This window comes from Mercenaria mercenaria, chromosome 10 (assembly GCF_021730395.1).
Source record: "Mercenaria mercenaria strain notata chromosome 10, MADL_Memer_1, whole genome shotgun sequence".
In the NCBI taxonomy this organism is placed as follows: Eukaryota; Metazoa; Mollusca; class Bivalvia; order Venerida; family Veneridae; genus Mercenaria; species Mercenaria mercenaria.
The window spans coordinates 18,435,906-18,453,154 of NC_069370.1; the positions used below are offsets into that span (position 1 = coordinate 18,435,906).

At 33.3% G+C, this 17,249-nt stretch overlaps 2 protein-coding genes across 3 annotated transcripts; one reads left to right on the forward strand and one right to left on the reverse strand.

The window, feature by feature from the left end:
* The first annotated feature begins 356 nt into the window (after positions 1-356).
* Positions 357-11,758, forward strand: LOC123563871 (uncharacterized). Of its 2 annotated transcripts, none has more exons than XM_053552385.1 (8): positions 357-511; positions 1,936-2,244; positions 3,825-4,136; positions 4,510-4,812; positions 5,578-5,850; positions 6,294-6,446; positions 8,167-8,218; positions 9,670-11,758. In XM_053552385.1, the coding sequence occupies exons 1-8, from the start codon at positions 427-429 to the stop codon at positions 9,770-9,772; spliced, it is 1,590 nt and encodes a 529-aa protein (XP_053408360.1). In that variant the 5' UTR covers positions 357-426; the 3' UTR covers positions 9,773-11,758. The 2 variants fall into 2 exon arrangements, with proteins under 2 accessions (XP_053408360.1, XP_053408361.1); XM_053552386.1 differs by having other exon boundaries at positions 9,673-11,758.
* Positions 11,759-11,769: 11 nt separating this feature from the next.
* LOC128559805 (uncharacterized) lies at positions 11,770-15,302 on the reverse strand. The gene is made up of 3 exons (XM_053552387.1): positions 15,036-15,302; positions 14,440-14,592; positions 11,770-12,727 (listed from the first exon to the last, which is right to left on the reverse strand). Exons 1-3 carry the CDS (start codon positions 15,172-15,174, stop codon positions 12,663-12,665), a joined length of 357 nt encoding a protein of 118 aa, XP_053408362.1. The 5' UTR covers positions 15,175-15,302; the 3' UTR covers positions 11,770-12,662.
* Positions 15,303-17,249: the final 1,947 nt, after the last annotated feature.

A 17,249-nucleotide genomic window follows, 5' to 3' on the forward strand; every position in this document is an offset into this window, starting at 1 on the left:
AAATGCTAGAACCGTCATAATCGTGTTGTGTTTCAAGACAAACTTCAGGTACACTACGTTACACGTCGCGCAACCCATTTTAAGCGTATTCCCAATGGGAATTGGATTGCTCGTTTACCACCCTTGAAATTACTACGGTTCAACTTATTTGAATGTACCATGATAATAAGGTATCCTACCTCCTTAATTATGTAAAGGAAAGAAAGTATTTTTAGCAATAATTTAGGAAGTTTTAATTGTTAGTAACGATATATCATACTTTACATCAAATGTTATAAGTCTTCAACAAAGTCGGAAGTCACGGCAAAATACACTTAAGAAAACAATTAAATTTGTCATTTAACGTTAGATGAGAAGTGCACAAAATCTTATCTTGATCTTATTTGATAACATGTAGTAGATTTAATTAATAACTTATGCAATAATATGAATATTGGAATGGCTCAGAATACTTGTTTCTTTTTCAGAACTTTTCTCATTGTTTTATCAATACTGATTTTGTTTGGAAAAGGTATGTATAGTTTGGTTTTTGACGTTTGTGACTTCTATTTATAGACTAATCTGCTGTTTAGGGAAATCATCATGGTTTGCTTTGTTTTATTAAATAGATTAGAACGACTTAGTGTTATAACGTCAAAATGACGTAATGGTTACGTGATGGCACGCCACATATGCTACATATGTACTGCGGTTCAATACTACGACGGGTCGTTTTTCAGTGAAAATATTTAAGATGTAATCATGCTCATTTTATTATTTTAATATAATTTTACAATCATAATTTTTCACCATTATTGTCATGAACACTTAAATTCCACCTAAATGCAAAATACTAGTCATAATTCTTTGTGGTAAATACATTATATGATTTAATATTTGGTGTCCCCAGAAGGTGTAGCTTCTCTTTTAACTTAAATACTAACATGATCATTACCTTGACAGGAATATCCCAAGCATGCCGTAAAACAATATTACGAAGTTGAAATATATATTTTCTTAATGAACCCTACTTTTTACATTTGAATGATCTTCTGACTTTAAATTGTTTACAGTTAAATACACGGGATTGGTTTGCAATGATCCCGATGAAGACATAATGCAAAGGATTTGGAGTGACTAGCCTAATGGCAAAACAAAAATAAAATTCGAAAGAAAACGGCAAAACGGTCGACCATTTTCAAATTCAGTCAAAGAATTGTTACGCAGGGTCATTTTCTGAAGTTGTACCCATAAAGTGATTAATATCAAGGTTAGGGTATGTTATATGAATAGGGGTAAGTGGGAGTGGGGCAAATAAATGTAAATGGATATCTGCAAAAAAATCACAGCTACCCTCGATTTATGATATGACATCATGCATTGAATAAAACTAGGAAGTCAAGCTTGTAATTTTTTGATCATGATATCATAAAGATTTGAAGTTGAATAAAAATCAAAGTCCTCCCATTTATTTGTATGATTTCGTGTAAACACGCTTCCCCTCAGTATGATAATTTTTACATTTAACGGAGGCAATTTCGTAAAATAATATACTCCTTTATTGAATTTTTAAGTTTATTCATATTTTTATGTGTAAAGTGAGCCATTAGGCAATTTTACCAAAGTCTGCCTAAATTCAGTTCCTCCAACAGTTTGAATGTCAGACACAGTTGTGACCAGCTGTTGTTTATTTATTTATTTGGGTTTTTCGGCGCACCAACACAGTATAGGTTATATGGCACCAGACCAGCTGTTGTAATTGCAGAATTTTTAAAAACAAAAAGTATATACATGCATGTGTAAATTTAGGAATTTTAATGTACATGTATTGAAATCATATCTCATACGTAACAACGCAACGTGTACTGAAACCTTCAACTGCATCAACTGCATTGTATGTTTTGCTGTTTTTGTCATAAAAATATAATTATAACTTAAATGTGTATAATTTCAAAGTCATTGCCGGCGTGAACCAATGCGGGACCCTGACGATAGAACAGCCCACTATATTGGGAAGAAATGTTACTTTTACTTTTACTCCGGAAACAACTTCAGACGCAGACGTAAACTGGCAGAGGGCAAAAGAAAGAAATCCGTGTGCTCATCTTCCTAATGATAACAAGTTTACACAGTATTTCCAAGATGGAACATATTACTTGATTTTAACTGATACTGTCATTGGCAATGACGAAGTACTTTATCGTGTTGATTATAGGAACAAGAGCGTAAGCTGTTCAATGGAAACTCCAAAACTTCAACTTCAAAGTATATATAATATATACATCCTTCCATGATATACTATTAACATTTAACTGATAAGCCACAACTATTACTGCTAATCAATATTTATGTTAAATCAAATGTGTTCTTTGTAAATATCCGTCCGGTACGTAAAGTATTTAAGACTTATCTAAGTTCAAACGACTGACTTATACGGATTCTTAAGCATGTATATGTTAAAACCAGAAATTCAAAGTTATTTTAATGTCAAGGTCTTTGATAAGTGTGGCAGTTATAACGCTTCATGTATATAATATGAATCATGATATCTATGGACCAGTCTTGTGAAAATAAATTTAATTATTATATTACTCTTTATATAAAATCACGGGTCCATAATGTGTGCTATGTGGCTGGTCTATATGCAAAATGTGCTTACTGGGCTAATATGTCAAACATTTGAAATCAAAGCTGTGGAAATCAGATGTGCTGTCATGTAATAATAACTTATTGAATGGCTTGTCGGTCAGTTGATGTAAGAAACGAAAATATACACGTCATGTTATACCGGTCTCGAATATATTTATGTGATCGAAACTATGTTTTAGTCATTCAGATATGCACGTGTTGTCCGTAAAGATAGATGAAATTTTGCAGCTGTAAACAACATTGATTTTACAGCTGTAGATTTCAATTTGCAGCTGTAAAACGACTGTAAGACAGTTCGAATTATGCAAATGAGATACAGCTGTACAACATCTTACAGCTGTAAAAATGAAAAAAGTTACAGCTGTAAAAATGCCTCAAAGTTACAGCTGTAGAAATATTACAGTTGTTGAAAAAGAGAATATTATTTTAGGGACGAAAGCAGAGGTACAAAAGTTTTAGGATGAATTTTAATTCTCTAGAAATGGTAGCAATTACTACAAAAATGGCAAAAAAAATGATCTTGTTACTAAACAACAATATGAAATATGTTTACAGTATAGCATTTTCAAAATTCAAGAGTAGGATACAAACTAGAAAATATGTATCAGATCTTCTTTATAAAACTTTTTGTGACATAAAAGCATATGACAATTTTATTATTTATTTCATTTAAACTTATCAGCTTCAAATATAGTGTAAACAATTAGTGCATGCACTTATACATGTGCTTCTACAACTAGATTACATAATAAACAATCGCACTTACTCTATGATAGTTACAATTCCAAATTTTAGAAGATGTCTTTTTTCCTGTTAACTTCATTTATATTCCACCAAAATGAATAAAAGATGGCTGACATTACCCGTGTTTTTCTAAAGAAAGTTACAGCTGTAAGTTTGAGACAAGAACATTTTACAGCTGTAACTTTCAATTGTAATTTTTACAGCTGTATTTTTGAGAACTACATGTAAATCTTAACTGTATTTCTGGTCATTTTCCATTTACATGTATTTTACAGCTGTAATTTCAAAATACAATTCATTTACAGACGTTTTACAGCTGTAAAACAGTTCCTATTTTCGCACAGTAAGACTGATAACAAGTTCTCTCGGCAAAATATTTAAAAAATGAAAAATAGTGCAGTCAAATATGAAATAAATTGTATTATTTTTCATTTCCTGTTTTTTTCACTTAGATATATCAGATCTGTGTGGGTTTGTCTACCTTAGAACAACAAATGTGACAGAAGGCGAGAACGTAGAACTAGAATATTATCCATCGAAATTTGTTATGCGACTTCCAGAATACACTGTACGACAATGGATGCGTTCTACAAATAAAATTTTTCAAATAATTCTGACGAAAGGTCTGTATGAGGAAGAAAAGGAACCGAATGATAAATATGTGTTGACACTAACGATGTTCAATGAACGAATGAATGGCCGATATGGAGTTTACTGCGGCGAAGCTGCGAAATATTCAAATTTTGTCGATGTGATATTACCAGGTACATATATTTAAAGTCAAGTTTCTGATTCAGTTACATTCCGAAAAAAAAGTTTGAACTTACGGTAGTGGACCGGTAATGACAATCGGCTATTTCCGTACGATTAAAATATTCTCCGTTAGAAATTCGGCATTCTTCGGCTATAACTTCATAAACAACAGAAGAATGCCGAAATGTAATCGGATAATACGTAATTTCACGGAAACAGCTGATTGTCATTACGTGTCCACGACCTAAAATTCATTGTGTGTCGTTTTAATGATATTTGTTAATATTATGCAGTCACAATTATCCATTTGGTCATTTTTTCAAATACTTTTACAAATTATAATTTTACGTACGACTGAATTTTAATTTGAAATATATATTGTAGTTGCACCAAAGACGCCAGTATTTGAAGGTTTAAAGGACATAGACGACTGTAAGGGATGTATTGTTGGTGAGGATGGTGATCAGTTCAGTGTTCTCTGCAAGACAAGTGGTGGTACACAGCCAATTACAGTCACCATGTCGATAGGGAATGAATCGCTAAGCCCTGTACGATATAATGACACAGCGGATTATATGGCATTCTTCTTTCTTCGCAACAGACATCATATGGCAAATATGACATGCACTGTTATGAACGATGCATTAACATCGCCTTTTATCACAACTGCACCTGTGTATGTTATCAGTAAGTGAAAACGTTCGTAATTATTTCATTCTAAAAATTCAATCAAGTAGAAATCGGTTAACTCCAGTTAGTGTTAGTTTTGTCATCTTGTCAATATATTTATTATATTGCTTAGTCATTCGCCATACTTGTTTTTAGAGTCGCCTACATTCCATTTGTTTATGGTACCTGGGGTTTCAAAAGAAGGAGAAACCGTTAATATTACTTGCTCCTAAAGTACATATAGAAGTTTCTGGTACGGAAGTGACATCAGTTGCCCAGACGGATTATTTCAATTCTTCCATCTCTTTAAACACTAATGCTGCCTCCCTGACAATATTCGAGCCAATCTGGAACAGAGAAAACATCACATGTTGTCGTTACAGTGAATGGTACAAGATCACCAGCAAGTGTTCCCCACCAAAAAAGGTCAATTTGTTGTGTAAAGATTTCATTCATATAAAGGCCTAACAAAACGCCGAAATGGACTAACGTCATATGTTAATATTCGTGGACACATTCAAGTTTTCCATATGAATATTAATGCATTTCACCACGGCGTCATTTGGTCCTATATTCGGAATTGTAACGAAAACAGTTATTATTCAGTGTTATTTCAGATAATATATTACAATTTGAGTATGACTGAGTGTGAAATTTAGTTCACTCTTACAGAAAAAATATAAACCTGTTCAAGTCAGCTTTGGCGTTTGTGGCTTGAGTGACACAAAAAGAAATACTATACGCTTATCATAATTAATCACTATTTCCTTTTCTTAACTGTAGATGCGCCTGTTGAATTCAACATATCTGGTTCAATATTGAATATTTCTGAAGGGGAAAGGGCATACGTAAAGTGTTCAGTCAAAAGCTTGCGCACCTTCAACATTTCACGGGTGGAACATACTGATGATGGAAACATGTACCAAAAGCACTGTCTCATGAAAACAGACTACGTCATAGTAATTGATGCGTATCGTATTTCACAACGGCATTTGAATTGCCAGGCCAGCTCTTTACAAACAACCGAACAGGAAACATTGACAGTTAACATTTATGGTAATCACTTTATTTACGACCTATTTCGAGACATCTCTTAAATATGATATAACGTATTATTTTGCACTTGTTTTATATCCATAATCCTACAATTAAACTTCATTAAAAGAAATTTATTCTTTCTCCAAATTCAATATACTTTCTGGGATGTCAAACTTCAAATATCAATGAATAGCTTCATGCCATAGTGGTAATATGCAGTGACAACAATTACGGACGATATATCGTTTGTGCAGATAAATCTATAGATAACTCGCGTAGCCTTTTCCCAACTATCTTCTAGAATAATTAATTAATATAATATGCTTATAATCTTAGTACATTACAGAATAAAACAGACTGATCATTTAGATGGCGTTAAACTAAAATCTGATACTAGATATAGGAGTAAGTATAAACTGTGATTGTTTTCCCCTTATCAGTTTATTTACTTTCTAATTCAGAGAAATCTGAGCAACGTTTCAACAAACAGGATACCTCTGGCTCTGGAGGCAACTCGTTTATCTGGATCATTATAAGTTCTTGTTTAACTGCTGTCCTCATTGGTGCATTCATCGCGGGTTTAGTTGCAGTAAAGAAACTGAAGACCGCTAAAGGTATAACAAGTTGAATTTTGATGATATGTCACCGAAAACAACTCTTGAATATGAACTAAAATTGGTTTCAGAATGAAGAAGTGTCATTTTCTTGCTTTAATAAGAATGAAGCTGGATAGGAATAGGTGAAAATTAAATCTAATTGATTATCATTTATGATGGGTATTATGAGCGCTACAGTGTGTGTTACGAGCACATGAAATACAGCTTACAAATATTCTTACACAATATTCTTGTACAACAAAAATAAACCGAGAATTTCATTCATAAGAAAATGAAGAGAATCTTAATCCTATTCCACTGTTTATCAGGTAAGCAAACGCATTCTCATTCGCGGCATACTCTAAGCTTTACAAGCATAACATCTCAATATTTCAAATACATGTATAAGGTAAGTAGGCGTTATATACTTACTGGTTCTATTACGGTTTTCCTATCATTTTAATGCTGTAAATACTGAAATTTATGTAAGTACATGTATTCGTTAATATGTAACTAATGAATTCAGAAAAGTAGATCCATCGGAAGCACCGAGAACAAGGCAGGCAGTGAAAATTGTAGACTCGGTTTTATTGAGTGTTCATGAGCAGTAATGGGAAATGCAACACTGTCCACGCACCCTAGCACCGGCTTAAGCAGTATTTAATCTTCAAATCTAAATGAGATGAAATCAATGATCACGAAGGACCAGAAAATATAACAACACTGAGATAGAATGAAATAGATTACTATTATGCAACCAACTCCTGGCCTCATTCTGTTTCATTTACCGAATTTCTAATAGGGTTTTCCGCGGATATTCCGGCCATAGTTAAGGTATCAAGCTAGTGGTAAAAACGTCTTGAAATTTGAATATATCTTTAATTATCTTGGAGTTCTACAATCTGATGTATGATAGGAATAGCTGTGTCTAATATTCAAAGGGAAATTAAGGAAATACCTTGTAATGGAAAAGGGAAAAAAAAATGAATTAAATAGTAGTTACAGCCTCGAAGTGCTTTGTATTACTGTTGATTTAAATACAATAGAAAAAAGTGGAAACTTCACAGGTCGCTCAACACGACAAAAACGAAAATGTAACTAGTCTTACTTTATATATTTCCGCAAAACACAATTTAACCATTGTTCATTCATATTGAATGAAATATGCTTCGCGGTGTTATTTTGTAAAAGCGCAAAATTTTACTACTTCTTTATCTAGAGATTATTCTACCATAAGCAAAAACCTAGACCTTTTCAAATATAGCCACCAGCTCCAGCTACTATTGATTTGTCCACAAGGACTGACTTTGATCATTATCGAAGATTTTAATGATACTTATAGGTACGTCGATAATATTTGAAATATTGACAAGTTATATTTTCATCAATGGTGAAACTCATCTGTCCAAAAGAATTACAACTTTTCAAAACTAAGTTCTCAGAGTAAGATGCATCATTTTAAACATATGTTTACGACAGAGAGATGCTTCGATAGGTAATACATTTAGCAAGAACGCAACCAAGCAAAATATTGGCAAATTTTGTTTGACAGCATGTTCATGTGAGGTCATAGATTGTGAAACGCCCTCTAGCAACGGATTAAGCGGAATCTCTTATGCTTTAAGCCAGAATTGATTCTATGATTCCAAAGGACCAGAAAACATAAAGACAAATTATTGTTTAAGATAATATTGAAGGCTAACATATTACTTGCAAAACGTTTACGATTTATTTCCAGCACAATCGGAAGCAAATCAAGTGAGGCACAGAGGAAATTTTGGTGGAACGAGGTTTGTATGTTAAAATTTCCTTAATCACTTCGGTCGTCTTTAAATCTTAAGTATTTCTTTATGAGTTTAAAAACAACTACAGTCAAACCTGTGTTACAGACCACATATGAACTGAAACCACCTGACTTTAAAGACCACATGTTTTGTATCCCATTTTAACATTTACAGTGTATTTTAGCCTGTGAATAAGGACCACATCCCAATAAAGGCCACATTTTAGCTCTCCCAAGGGTGGTCTTTATAGACAGGTTTGACTGTAAATACTTGTTAACAGACCAAAACATACTTGTTTCTACTATCGACTTTGAATAAATAACTTTTTTACCGAAGTATGTATTTTTCAATCAAATATGCATTTATCTCACACTCTTTTATTATTTGGATTACATATTTTAAAAGTCAAGTGTATCTATATAGTTAGTTATAAGAGCATTTTTTCTCAATTTTTACTAAAGTTATTATTCTTTTTTTTGTTGGATTTAACGTCGCACCGAAACATGATAGGTCATATAGCGACTTTTCAGCTTTAATGGTGGAGGAAGACCCCAGGTGTCCATCCGTGCATTATTTCATCACGAGCGGGCACCTGGGTAGAACCAACGACCTTCCGTAAGCCAGCTGAATGGCTTCCTCACATGAAGAATTCAACGCCCCGAGTGAGGCTCGAACCCACAGCGATGAGGGGCAAGTAATTTGAAGTCAGCGACCTTAACCACTCGGCCACGGAGGCCCCATAAAATTATTATTCTGTTGTAAATAATAAGTACTTGTATTTTTCACATATGAATGTGAACAATCAAGTAACGTTCCTTGTTGCTTTGAGCAAAGCATGCTTTATTGCACAAAGTAAGAAGATTCCTTTTTTAATACAACATAGCTGATTATTATAAACCCTAATGAAACAAATAGCTCATTTATAATTGTCTTGGTCAGGCTAACCAAAAATAGTCATGAACACCGGGAAAAAGAGCGAGCAATATAAATCGGAAAACTAGATATTACAACGATCCTCAAAACACATTACGTTTAGGGAAGAAATGTCCAATGTAAATAATTTGTGACTTCAAGTGGTATTGTAACAAACAGGTTGTTTGTTTTTCTTACAACAAAGTGCTATGTGCTGTGACGATAAAAACTGAACAATAACCTATACGTAAATTGTATCTTCTCAACAAACATCAAAAACAGAATGAAGTGACAATCTCAAACAGTCTGATAACTAAATTTAAACAGTTTCATATCAATTCAACCGAAAATACAAAGATTGCTAAGCTTAAATATGAGTCTTCTTGATGATGCAGATCGAAAACAGGACTATTCAAATTCAACAATACAATGTTCAATAAATTAGATTACACAAATGCATCACATTCACAGGCATTGTAGATTGATAGCATATTGTTGTGTTTTCAGCTTGATTTCTCAGTAATTAACTTTTGTTTAAATTCAAGCAGGAACGATGTAGAACTGGAAGATCGTGCGTATGAAAGATTGAATGATACCAGGCATGCAACTGGGCAATCGGAAACATTATATTCTCAACTATCTTCATAGACTCGCCAAGAAGAAACAGAAAGTATTGATCTAGTAATAGCAATAGACAGGTCATGTGTCTTGAGAAAAAGTCAAAATGTAATTAATATCCCTGTTTCACAAACTGTATTGGGAAAACGTCCTCAAAAGAAATATTGTCCTAGATGTGGAAATGGGTGTGAAATTATAAGGCACCTTTCTTCGGACAGAAATAGTTAACTTTTTGAAATATGTTGACTTGACCAAAGATTAACATTTCTTAATTATACGAAGAATTTCAGTTTAACATGTATTTTGAAGATAAAATACCCTATTCATCTACATAGCGTATTTTTACTTTCAGAAACATTAAGGTATTAGACCCCTAATAGTAATGTTTACAAAATGGCATTTGCTTGGTATATTCTTAAAGATGACGGTGTTTCGCACTGTTTTGCAATTTTTAAACAACTTTTACCGTGCCGTTTTTTATAAGTTTTGTATAACTTATGGTTTCTCCCCAAGCTGAACTAGAGATAAATTAGTGATGGCCACTATCCAAAACATTTGCAGATAACTCATTTTACCATTAATTTTAAGAAAAGAAACACCAAACTATTGGTAAACAATTATAAAACACAAAATAAAAATGTCAATATCATTTTTTCTAGGGTGCCTCAAGTAAACGGATTTAATGAGATAGAATTCTTACTTCAACATTGAAAAAAAAGGGTCGAATCCTGTGTTTCTATTTTGAATTTTGCTTATTTTATTAAAAAATAACCTTGGGGCAGACGTAAAAACTACATAAATTTCTTTCACGATAAATAATCTAAAGAGTGAAAGCAAAATAGAGAACTTTTACCACATGTAACTTAATATTTTTAAAGATGTGTAACTCTACCCCTTCTCTTTAAGTAGTAAATATCACTTTGAACAGCAATATCAAATTAATTTTTGTACAATAAATCAATCATAAGTCTTGAAAGAAGTAAAAACAGGAAAAATAAATGGTCCCAGTAGGGCTTGAACCTACCCCCACACCCCTCTGAGAATTGCAGTAAAAGGAGGTTTATGGTAGGAATTGAATACTTTTGAAAAAAGGAAGTACTCTTTTCCGCTTCTAATACCTTAAGTAATCTCTATAACTAATATATTCGAAATTATTAGATAAAGTGCATATGATTATACATTAAATCTTAATATTGTAATCATAATTACTGTAGTGGTATGTGTAAAGATCAATTTTGTGTACTGTCCCACTAGGTATTTATGTATCTAAATTCTTCAGTAGATGAGTAAAAGAATATGTCTTGAATATGCAGAGCGGGTTGCTCATGCCGCTTGCGGGCCAAGGTCATGAATTCTTACAACGAAATAGAAAAGGGACTAATAAAATGCCAATCATTTCAAGTATCTCACGTTACTTTTTTGTAAAGATGAAATGTTTATGTCTTGCAGAATCTCTAAAGAAAATATCTAGAAATGTATCAATAAATGAATTTAAAAGAAAAACGTCGAAAAAGAGAAAACTTCATGTGTGTCAAAACAAAAGTAATAGCTGCAATCTACAAAAATACACCCAGATCCAAACATGTTAAGTACAGACGATTGAGTTGTAAATTATTTCTCGTGCTAAGGTCGCGGTGTCATTACAATTTATCAAATGAGCCGCGCCATGTGAAAACCAACATAGTGGGTTTGCGATCAGCATGGATCCGGACCTGTCTGCGCGTCCGCGCAGTCTGGTCAGGATCCATACTGTTCGCTTTTAAAGCCTATTGCAACTAGAGAAACCGTTAGCGAACATCATGGATCCTGACCAGACTGCGCAGATGTGCAGGCTGGTCTGGATTCATGCTGGTTGCAAACCCACTATGTTGGTTTTTGTTAATGGTACTTTCAAACCCACTATGTTGGTTTTTGTTAATGGTACGGCTCAATTATAAACTGATTTACACACGTATATGTACATAATATATCTTTATCTTAATTGATAAAATGACTTTTTATTCACTAGAATGTTAGAAATGAGCTATTTGTTTCATTAGGGTTTATAATAATCAGCTATGTTGTATTAAAAAAGGAATCTTCTTACTTTGTGCAATAAAGCATGCTTTGCTCAAAGCAACAAGGAACGTTACTTGATTGTTCACATTCATATGTGAAAAATACAAGTACTTATTATTTACAACAGAATAATAATTTTATGGGGCCTCCGTGGCCGAGTGGTTAAGGTCGCTGACTTCAAATTACTTGCCCCTCATCGCTGTGGGTTCGAGCCTCACTCGGGGCGTTGAATTCTTCATGTGAGGAAGCCATTCAGCTGGCTTACGGAAGGTCGTTGGTTCTACCCAGGTGCCCGCTCGTGATGAAATAATGCACGGAGGGACACCTGGGGTCTTCCTCCACCATTAAAGCTGAAAAGTCGCTATATGACCTATCATGTTTCGGTGCGACGTTAAATCCAACAAAAAAAAAGAATAATAATTTTAGTAAAAATTGAGAAAAAATGCTCTTATAACTAACTGTATAGATACACTTGACTTTTAAAATATGTAATCCAAATAATAAAAGAGTGTGAGATAAATGCATATTTGATTGAAAAATACATACTTCGGTAAAAAAGTTATTTATTCAAAGTCGATAGTAGAAACAAGTATGTTTTGGTCTGTTAACAAGTATTTACAGTCAAACCTGTCTATAAAGACCACCCTTGGGAGAGCTAAAATGTGGCCTTTATTGGGATGTGGTCCTTATTCACAGGCTAAAATACACTGTAAATGTTAAAATGGGATACAAAACATGTGGTCTTTAAAGTCAGGTGGTTTCAGTTCATATGTGGTCTGTAACACAGGTTTGACTGTAGTTGTTTTTAAACTCATAAAGAAATACTTAAGATTCAAAGACGACCGAAGTGATTAAGGAAATTTTAACATACAAACCTCGTTCCACCAAAATTTCCTCTGTGCCTCACTTGATTTGCTTCCGATTGTGCTGGAAATAAATCGTAAACGTTTTGCAAGTAATATGTTAGCCTTCAATATTATCTTAAACAATAATTTGTCTTTATGTTTTCTGGTCCTTTGGAATCATAGAATCAATTCTGGCTTAAAGCATAAGAGATTCCGCTTAATCCGTTGCTAGAGGGCGTTTCACAATCTATGACCTCACATGAACATGCTGTCAAACAAAATTTGCCAATATTTTGCTTGGTTGCGTTCTTGCTAAATGTATTACCTATCGAAGCATCTCTCTGTCGTAAACATATGTTTAAAATGATGCATCTTACTCTGAGAACTTAGTTTTGAAAAGTTGTAATTCTTTTGGACAGATGAGTTTCACCATTGATGAAAATATAACTTGTCAATATTTCAAATATTATCGACGTACCTATAAGTATCATTAAAATCTTCGATAATGATCAAAGTCAGTCCTTGTGGACAAATCAATAGTAGCTGGAGCTGGTGGCTATATTTGAAAAGGTCTAGGTTTTTGCTTATGGTAGAATAATCTCTAGATAAAGAAGTAGTAAAATTTTGCGCTTTTACAAAATAACACCGCGAAGCATATTTCATTCAATATGAATGAACAATGGTTAAATTGTGTTTTGCGGAAATATATAAAGTAAGACTTGTTACATTTTCGTTTTTGTCGTGTTGAGCGACCTGTGAAGTTTCCACTTTTTTCTATTGTATTTAAATCAACAGTAATACAAAGCACTTCGAGGCTGTAACTACTATTTAATTCATTTTTTTTCCATTACAAGGTATTTCCTTAATTTCCCTTTGAATATTAGACACAGCTATTCCTATCATACATCAGATTGTAGAACTCCAAGATAATTAAAGATATATTCAAATTTCAAGACGTTTTTACCACCAGCTTGATACCTTAACTATGGCCGGAATATCCGCGGAAAACCCTATTAGAAATTCGGTAAATGAAACAGAATGAGGCCAGGAGTTGGTTGCATAATAGTAATCTATTTCATTCTATCTCAGTGTTGTTATATTTTCTGGTCCTTCGTGATCATTGATTTCATCTCATTTAGATTTGAAGATTAAATACTGCTTAAGCCGGTGCTAGGGTGCGTGGACAGTGTTGCATTTCCCATTACTGCTCATGAACACTCAATAAAACCGAGTCTACAATTTTCACTGCCTGCCTTGTTCTCGGTGCTTCCGATGGATCTACTTTTCTGAATTCATTAGTTACATATTAACGAATACATGTACTTACATAAATTTCAGTATTTACAGCATTAAAATGATAGGAAAACCGTAATAGAACCAGTAAGTATATAACGCCTACTTACCTTATACATGTATTTGAAATATTGAGATGTTATGCTTGTAAAGCTTAGAGTATGCCGCGAATGAGAATGCGTTTGCTTACCTGATAAACAGTGGAATAGGATTAAGATTCTCTTCATTTTCTTATGAATGCAATTCTCGGTTTATTTTTGTTGTACAAGAATATTGTGTAAGAATATTTGTAAGCTGTATTTCATGTGCTCGTAACACACACTGTAGCGCTCATAATACCCATCATAAATGATAATCAATTAGATTTAATTTTCACCTATTCCTATCCAGCTTCATTCTTATTAAAGCAAGAAAATGACACTTCTTCATTCTGAAACCAATTTTAGTTCATATTCAAGAGTTGTTTTCGGTGACATATCATCAAAATTCAACTTGTTATACCTTTAGCGGTCTTCAGTTTCTTTATTGCAACTAAACCCGCGATGAATGCACCAATGAGGACAGCAGTTAAACAAAAACTTATAATGATCCAGATAAACGAGTTGCCTCCAGAGCCAGAGGTATCCTGTTTGTTGAAACGTTGCTCAGATTTCTCTGAATTAGAAAGTAAATAAACTGATAAGGGGAAAACAATCACAGTTTATACTTACTCCTATATCTAGTATCAGATTTTAGTTTAACGCCATCTAAATGATCAATCTGTTTTATTCTGTAATGTACTAAGATTATAAGCATATTATATTAATTAATTATTCTAGAAGATAGTTGGGAAAAGGCTACGCGAGTTATCTATAGATTTATCTGCACAAACGATATATCGTCCGTAATTGTTGTCACTGCATATTACCACTATGGCATGAAGCTATTCATTGATATTTGAAGTTTGACATCCCAGAAAGTATATTGAATTTTGGAGAAAGATAAATTTCTTTTAATGAAGTTTAATTGTAGGATTATGGATATAAAACAAGTGCAAAATAATACGTTATATCATATTTAAGAGATGTCTCGAAATAGGTCGTAAATAAAGTGATTACCATAAATGTTAACTGTCAATGTTTCCTGTTCGGTTGTTTGTAAAGAGCTGGCCTGGCAATTCAAATGCCGTTGTGAAATACGATACGCATCAATTACTATGACGCAGTCTGTTTTCATGAGACAGTGCTTTTGGTACATGTTTCCATCATCAGTATGTTCCACCCGTGAAATGTTGAAGGTGCGCAAGCTTTTGACTGAACACTTTACGTATGCCCTTTCCCCTTCAGAAATATTCAATATTGAACCAGATATGTTGAATTCAACAGGCGCATCTACAGTTAAGAAAAGGAAATAGTGATTAATTATGATAAGCGTATAGTATTTCTTTTTGTGTCACTCAAGCCACAAACGCCAAAGCTGACTTGAACAGGTTTATATTTTTTCTGTAAGAGTGAACTAAATTTCACACTCAGTCATACTCAAATTATAATATATTATCTGAAATAACACTGAATAATAACTGTTTTCGTTACAATTCCGAATATAGGACCAAATGACGCCGTGGTGAAATGCATTAATATTCATAGGAAAACTTGAATGTGTCCACGAATATTAACATATGACGTTAGTCCATTTCGGCGTTTTGTTAGGCCTTTATATGAATGAAATCTTTACACAACAAATTGACCTTTTTTGGTGGGGAACACTTGCTGGTGATCTTGTACCATTCACTGTAACGACAACATGTGATGTTTTCTCTGTTCCAGATTGGCTCGAATATTGTCAGGGAGGCAGCATTAGTGTTTAAAGAGATGGAAGAATTGAAATAATCCGTCTGGGCAACTGATGTCACTTCCGTACCAGACACACACTTCTATATATACTTTAGGAGCAAGTAATATTAACGGTTTCTCCTTCTTTTAAAACCCCAGGTACCATAAACAAATGGAATGTAGGCGACTCTAAAAACAAGTATGGCGAATGACTAAGCAATATAATAAATATATTGATAAGATGACAAAACTAACACTAACTGGAGTTAACCGATTTCTACTTGATTGAATTTTTAGAATGAAATAATTACGAACGTTTTCACTTACTGATAACATACACAGGTGCAGTTGTGATAAAAGGCGATGTTAATGCATCGTTCATAACAGTGCATGTCATATTTGCCATATGATGTCTGTTGCGAAGAAAGAAGAATGCCATATAATCCGCTGGGTTTTTTTATTACTAAAGTATTTTTTGAAGTTAAATTTATTTAAACAAGATAACGTAAAACGGCTATTTTATATTTTTAATGTTTTATTTTAAAATCGTTAATGCGTCATGCAATATATAGGATGGCCTTTAATGAAAATAGAGACTGTTGTTCTTCAATAACATCTTTATCTAAAAGATAAAGACAAACGGAATGTCAGTAGCATTGGCATTGATAGAACTTCCGAAGAACCATCTTTTAAAGGGTTCATGCAAATACATCTACTGGAGTTTTAACACGCAACAACATGTATGAAGTATTGAATTTCGTAATTTTAACCTCGTTCTCAAAAATAGTAAACGCAACGAAACAGTCTAAAAGAGAGCTCGCCGGTTCATACCCAAAATTCAGTGTTGAAAAGCATTAACAATGACTGTTTTGAGCTTAAAACTTTTGACAGCCACTTAATGTGGTACACTTAATGTAATATTAATGGCACATGGTTATTTATCTGACCAGCCTCTTGCTGAAGTGAGTTTTGTGTCATTTTGCTAATGTTGTGACTGTCCCCTAAACACTGCTTTTATTTCTACTCTATTTTTTGTTACATAGTTCACGAATTTAATTATTTCCTCTTGCAATATTTTTATTGAAAATGCTGGTGACAAGTACTTCGTCTTTTTATCTAAGATTTAATTCGGCATTTTCTAAAACGGTTAACTTAAATACAAGTGTATTTGTTTCAATAAATGAACCGTAAAAAATCATAATATGTTCGATCAGATTAGTGTGGCATTTTGCCTGCCTGAATAAAAAGATTTAGTCAGATGCAGGACTCGAACTTGGCAGCTGAACGTTTAATATATACAAAAACAAAAAGCAAGCTGAAAATTTAGACATGCATACTCTATCGTTAATTTCAACCATTATCAGTATACTTAATTATGTACATGTATTGGGAAATGCTGCTGACTGAGTATTTTTCGCATCCCTCTATTTCACTCTTTCAGAATCGGCAGACTTATTTATGTTGTAAAGAAAAGAATTCGTGGCTCGTAGATAGTAGCAG

Coding starts and splice junctions, on each gene's coding strand:
- LOC123563871 (XM_053552385.1), top strand. CDS start 427: ATGAATATTGGAATGGCTCAGAATACTTGTTTCTTTTTCAGAACTTTT. Junction 512..1,935: donor ACTGATTTTGTTTGGAAAAG/GTATGTATAGTT, acceptor ATAATTTCAAAG/TCATTGCCGGCGTGAACCAA. Junction 5,851..6,293: donor ATTGACAGTTAACATTTATG/GTAATCACTTTA, acceptor TTTCTAATTCAG/AGAAATCTGAGCAACGTTTC.
- LOC128559805 (XM_053552387.1), bottom strand. CDS start 15,174: ATGTACCAAAAGCACTGTCTCATGAAAACAGACTGCGTCATAGTAATT. Junction 14,593..15,035: donor ATTGACAGTTAACATTTATG/GTAATCACTTTA, acceptor TTTCTAATTCAG/AGAAATCTGAGCAACGTTTC. Junction 12,728..14,439: donor GAAACTGAAGACCGCTAAAG/GTATAACAAGTT, acceptor ATTTATTTCCAG/CACAATCGGAAGCAAATCAA.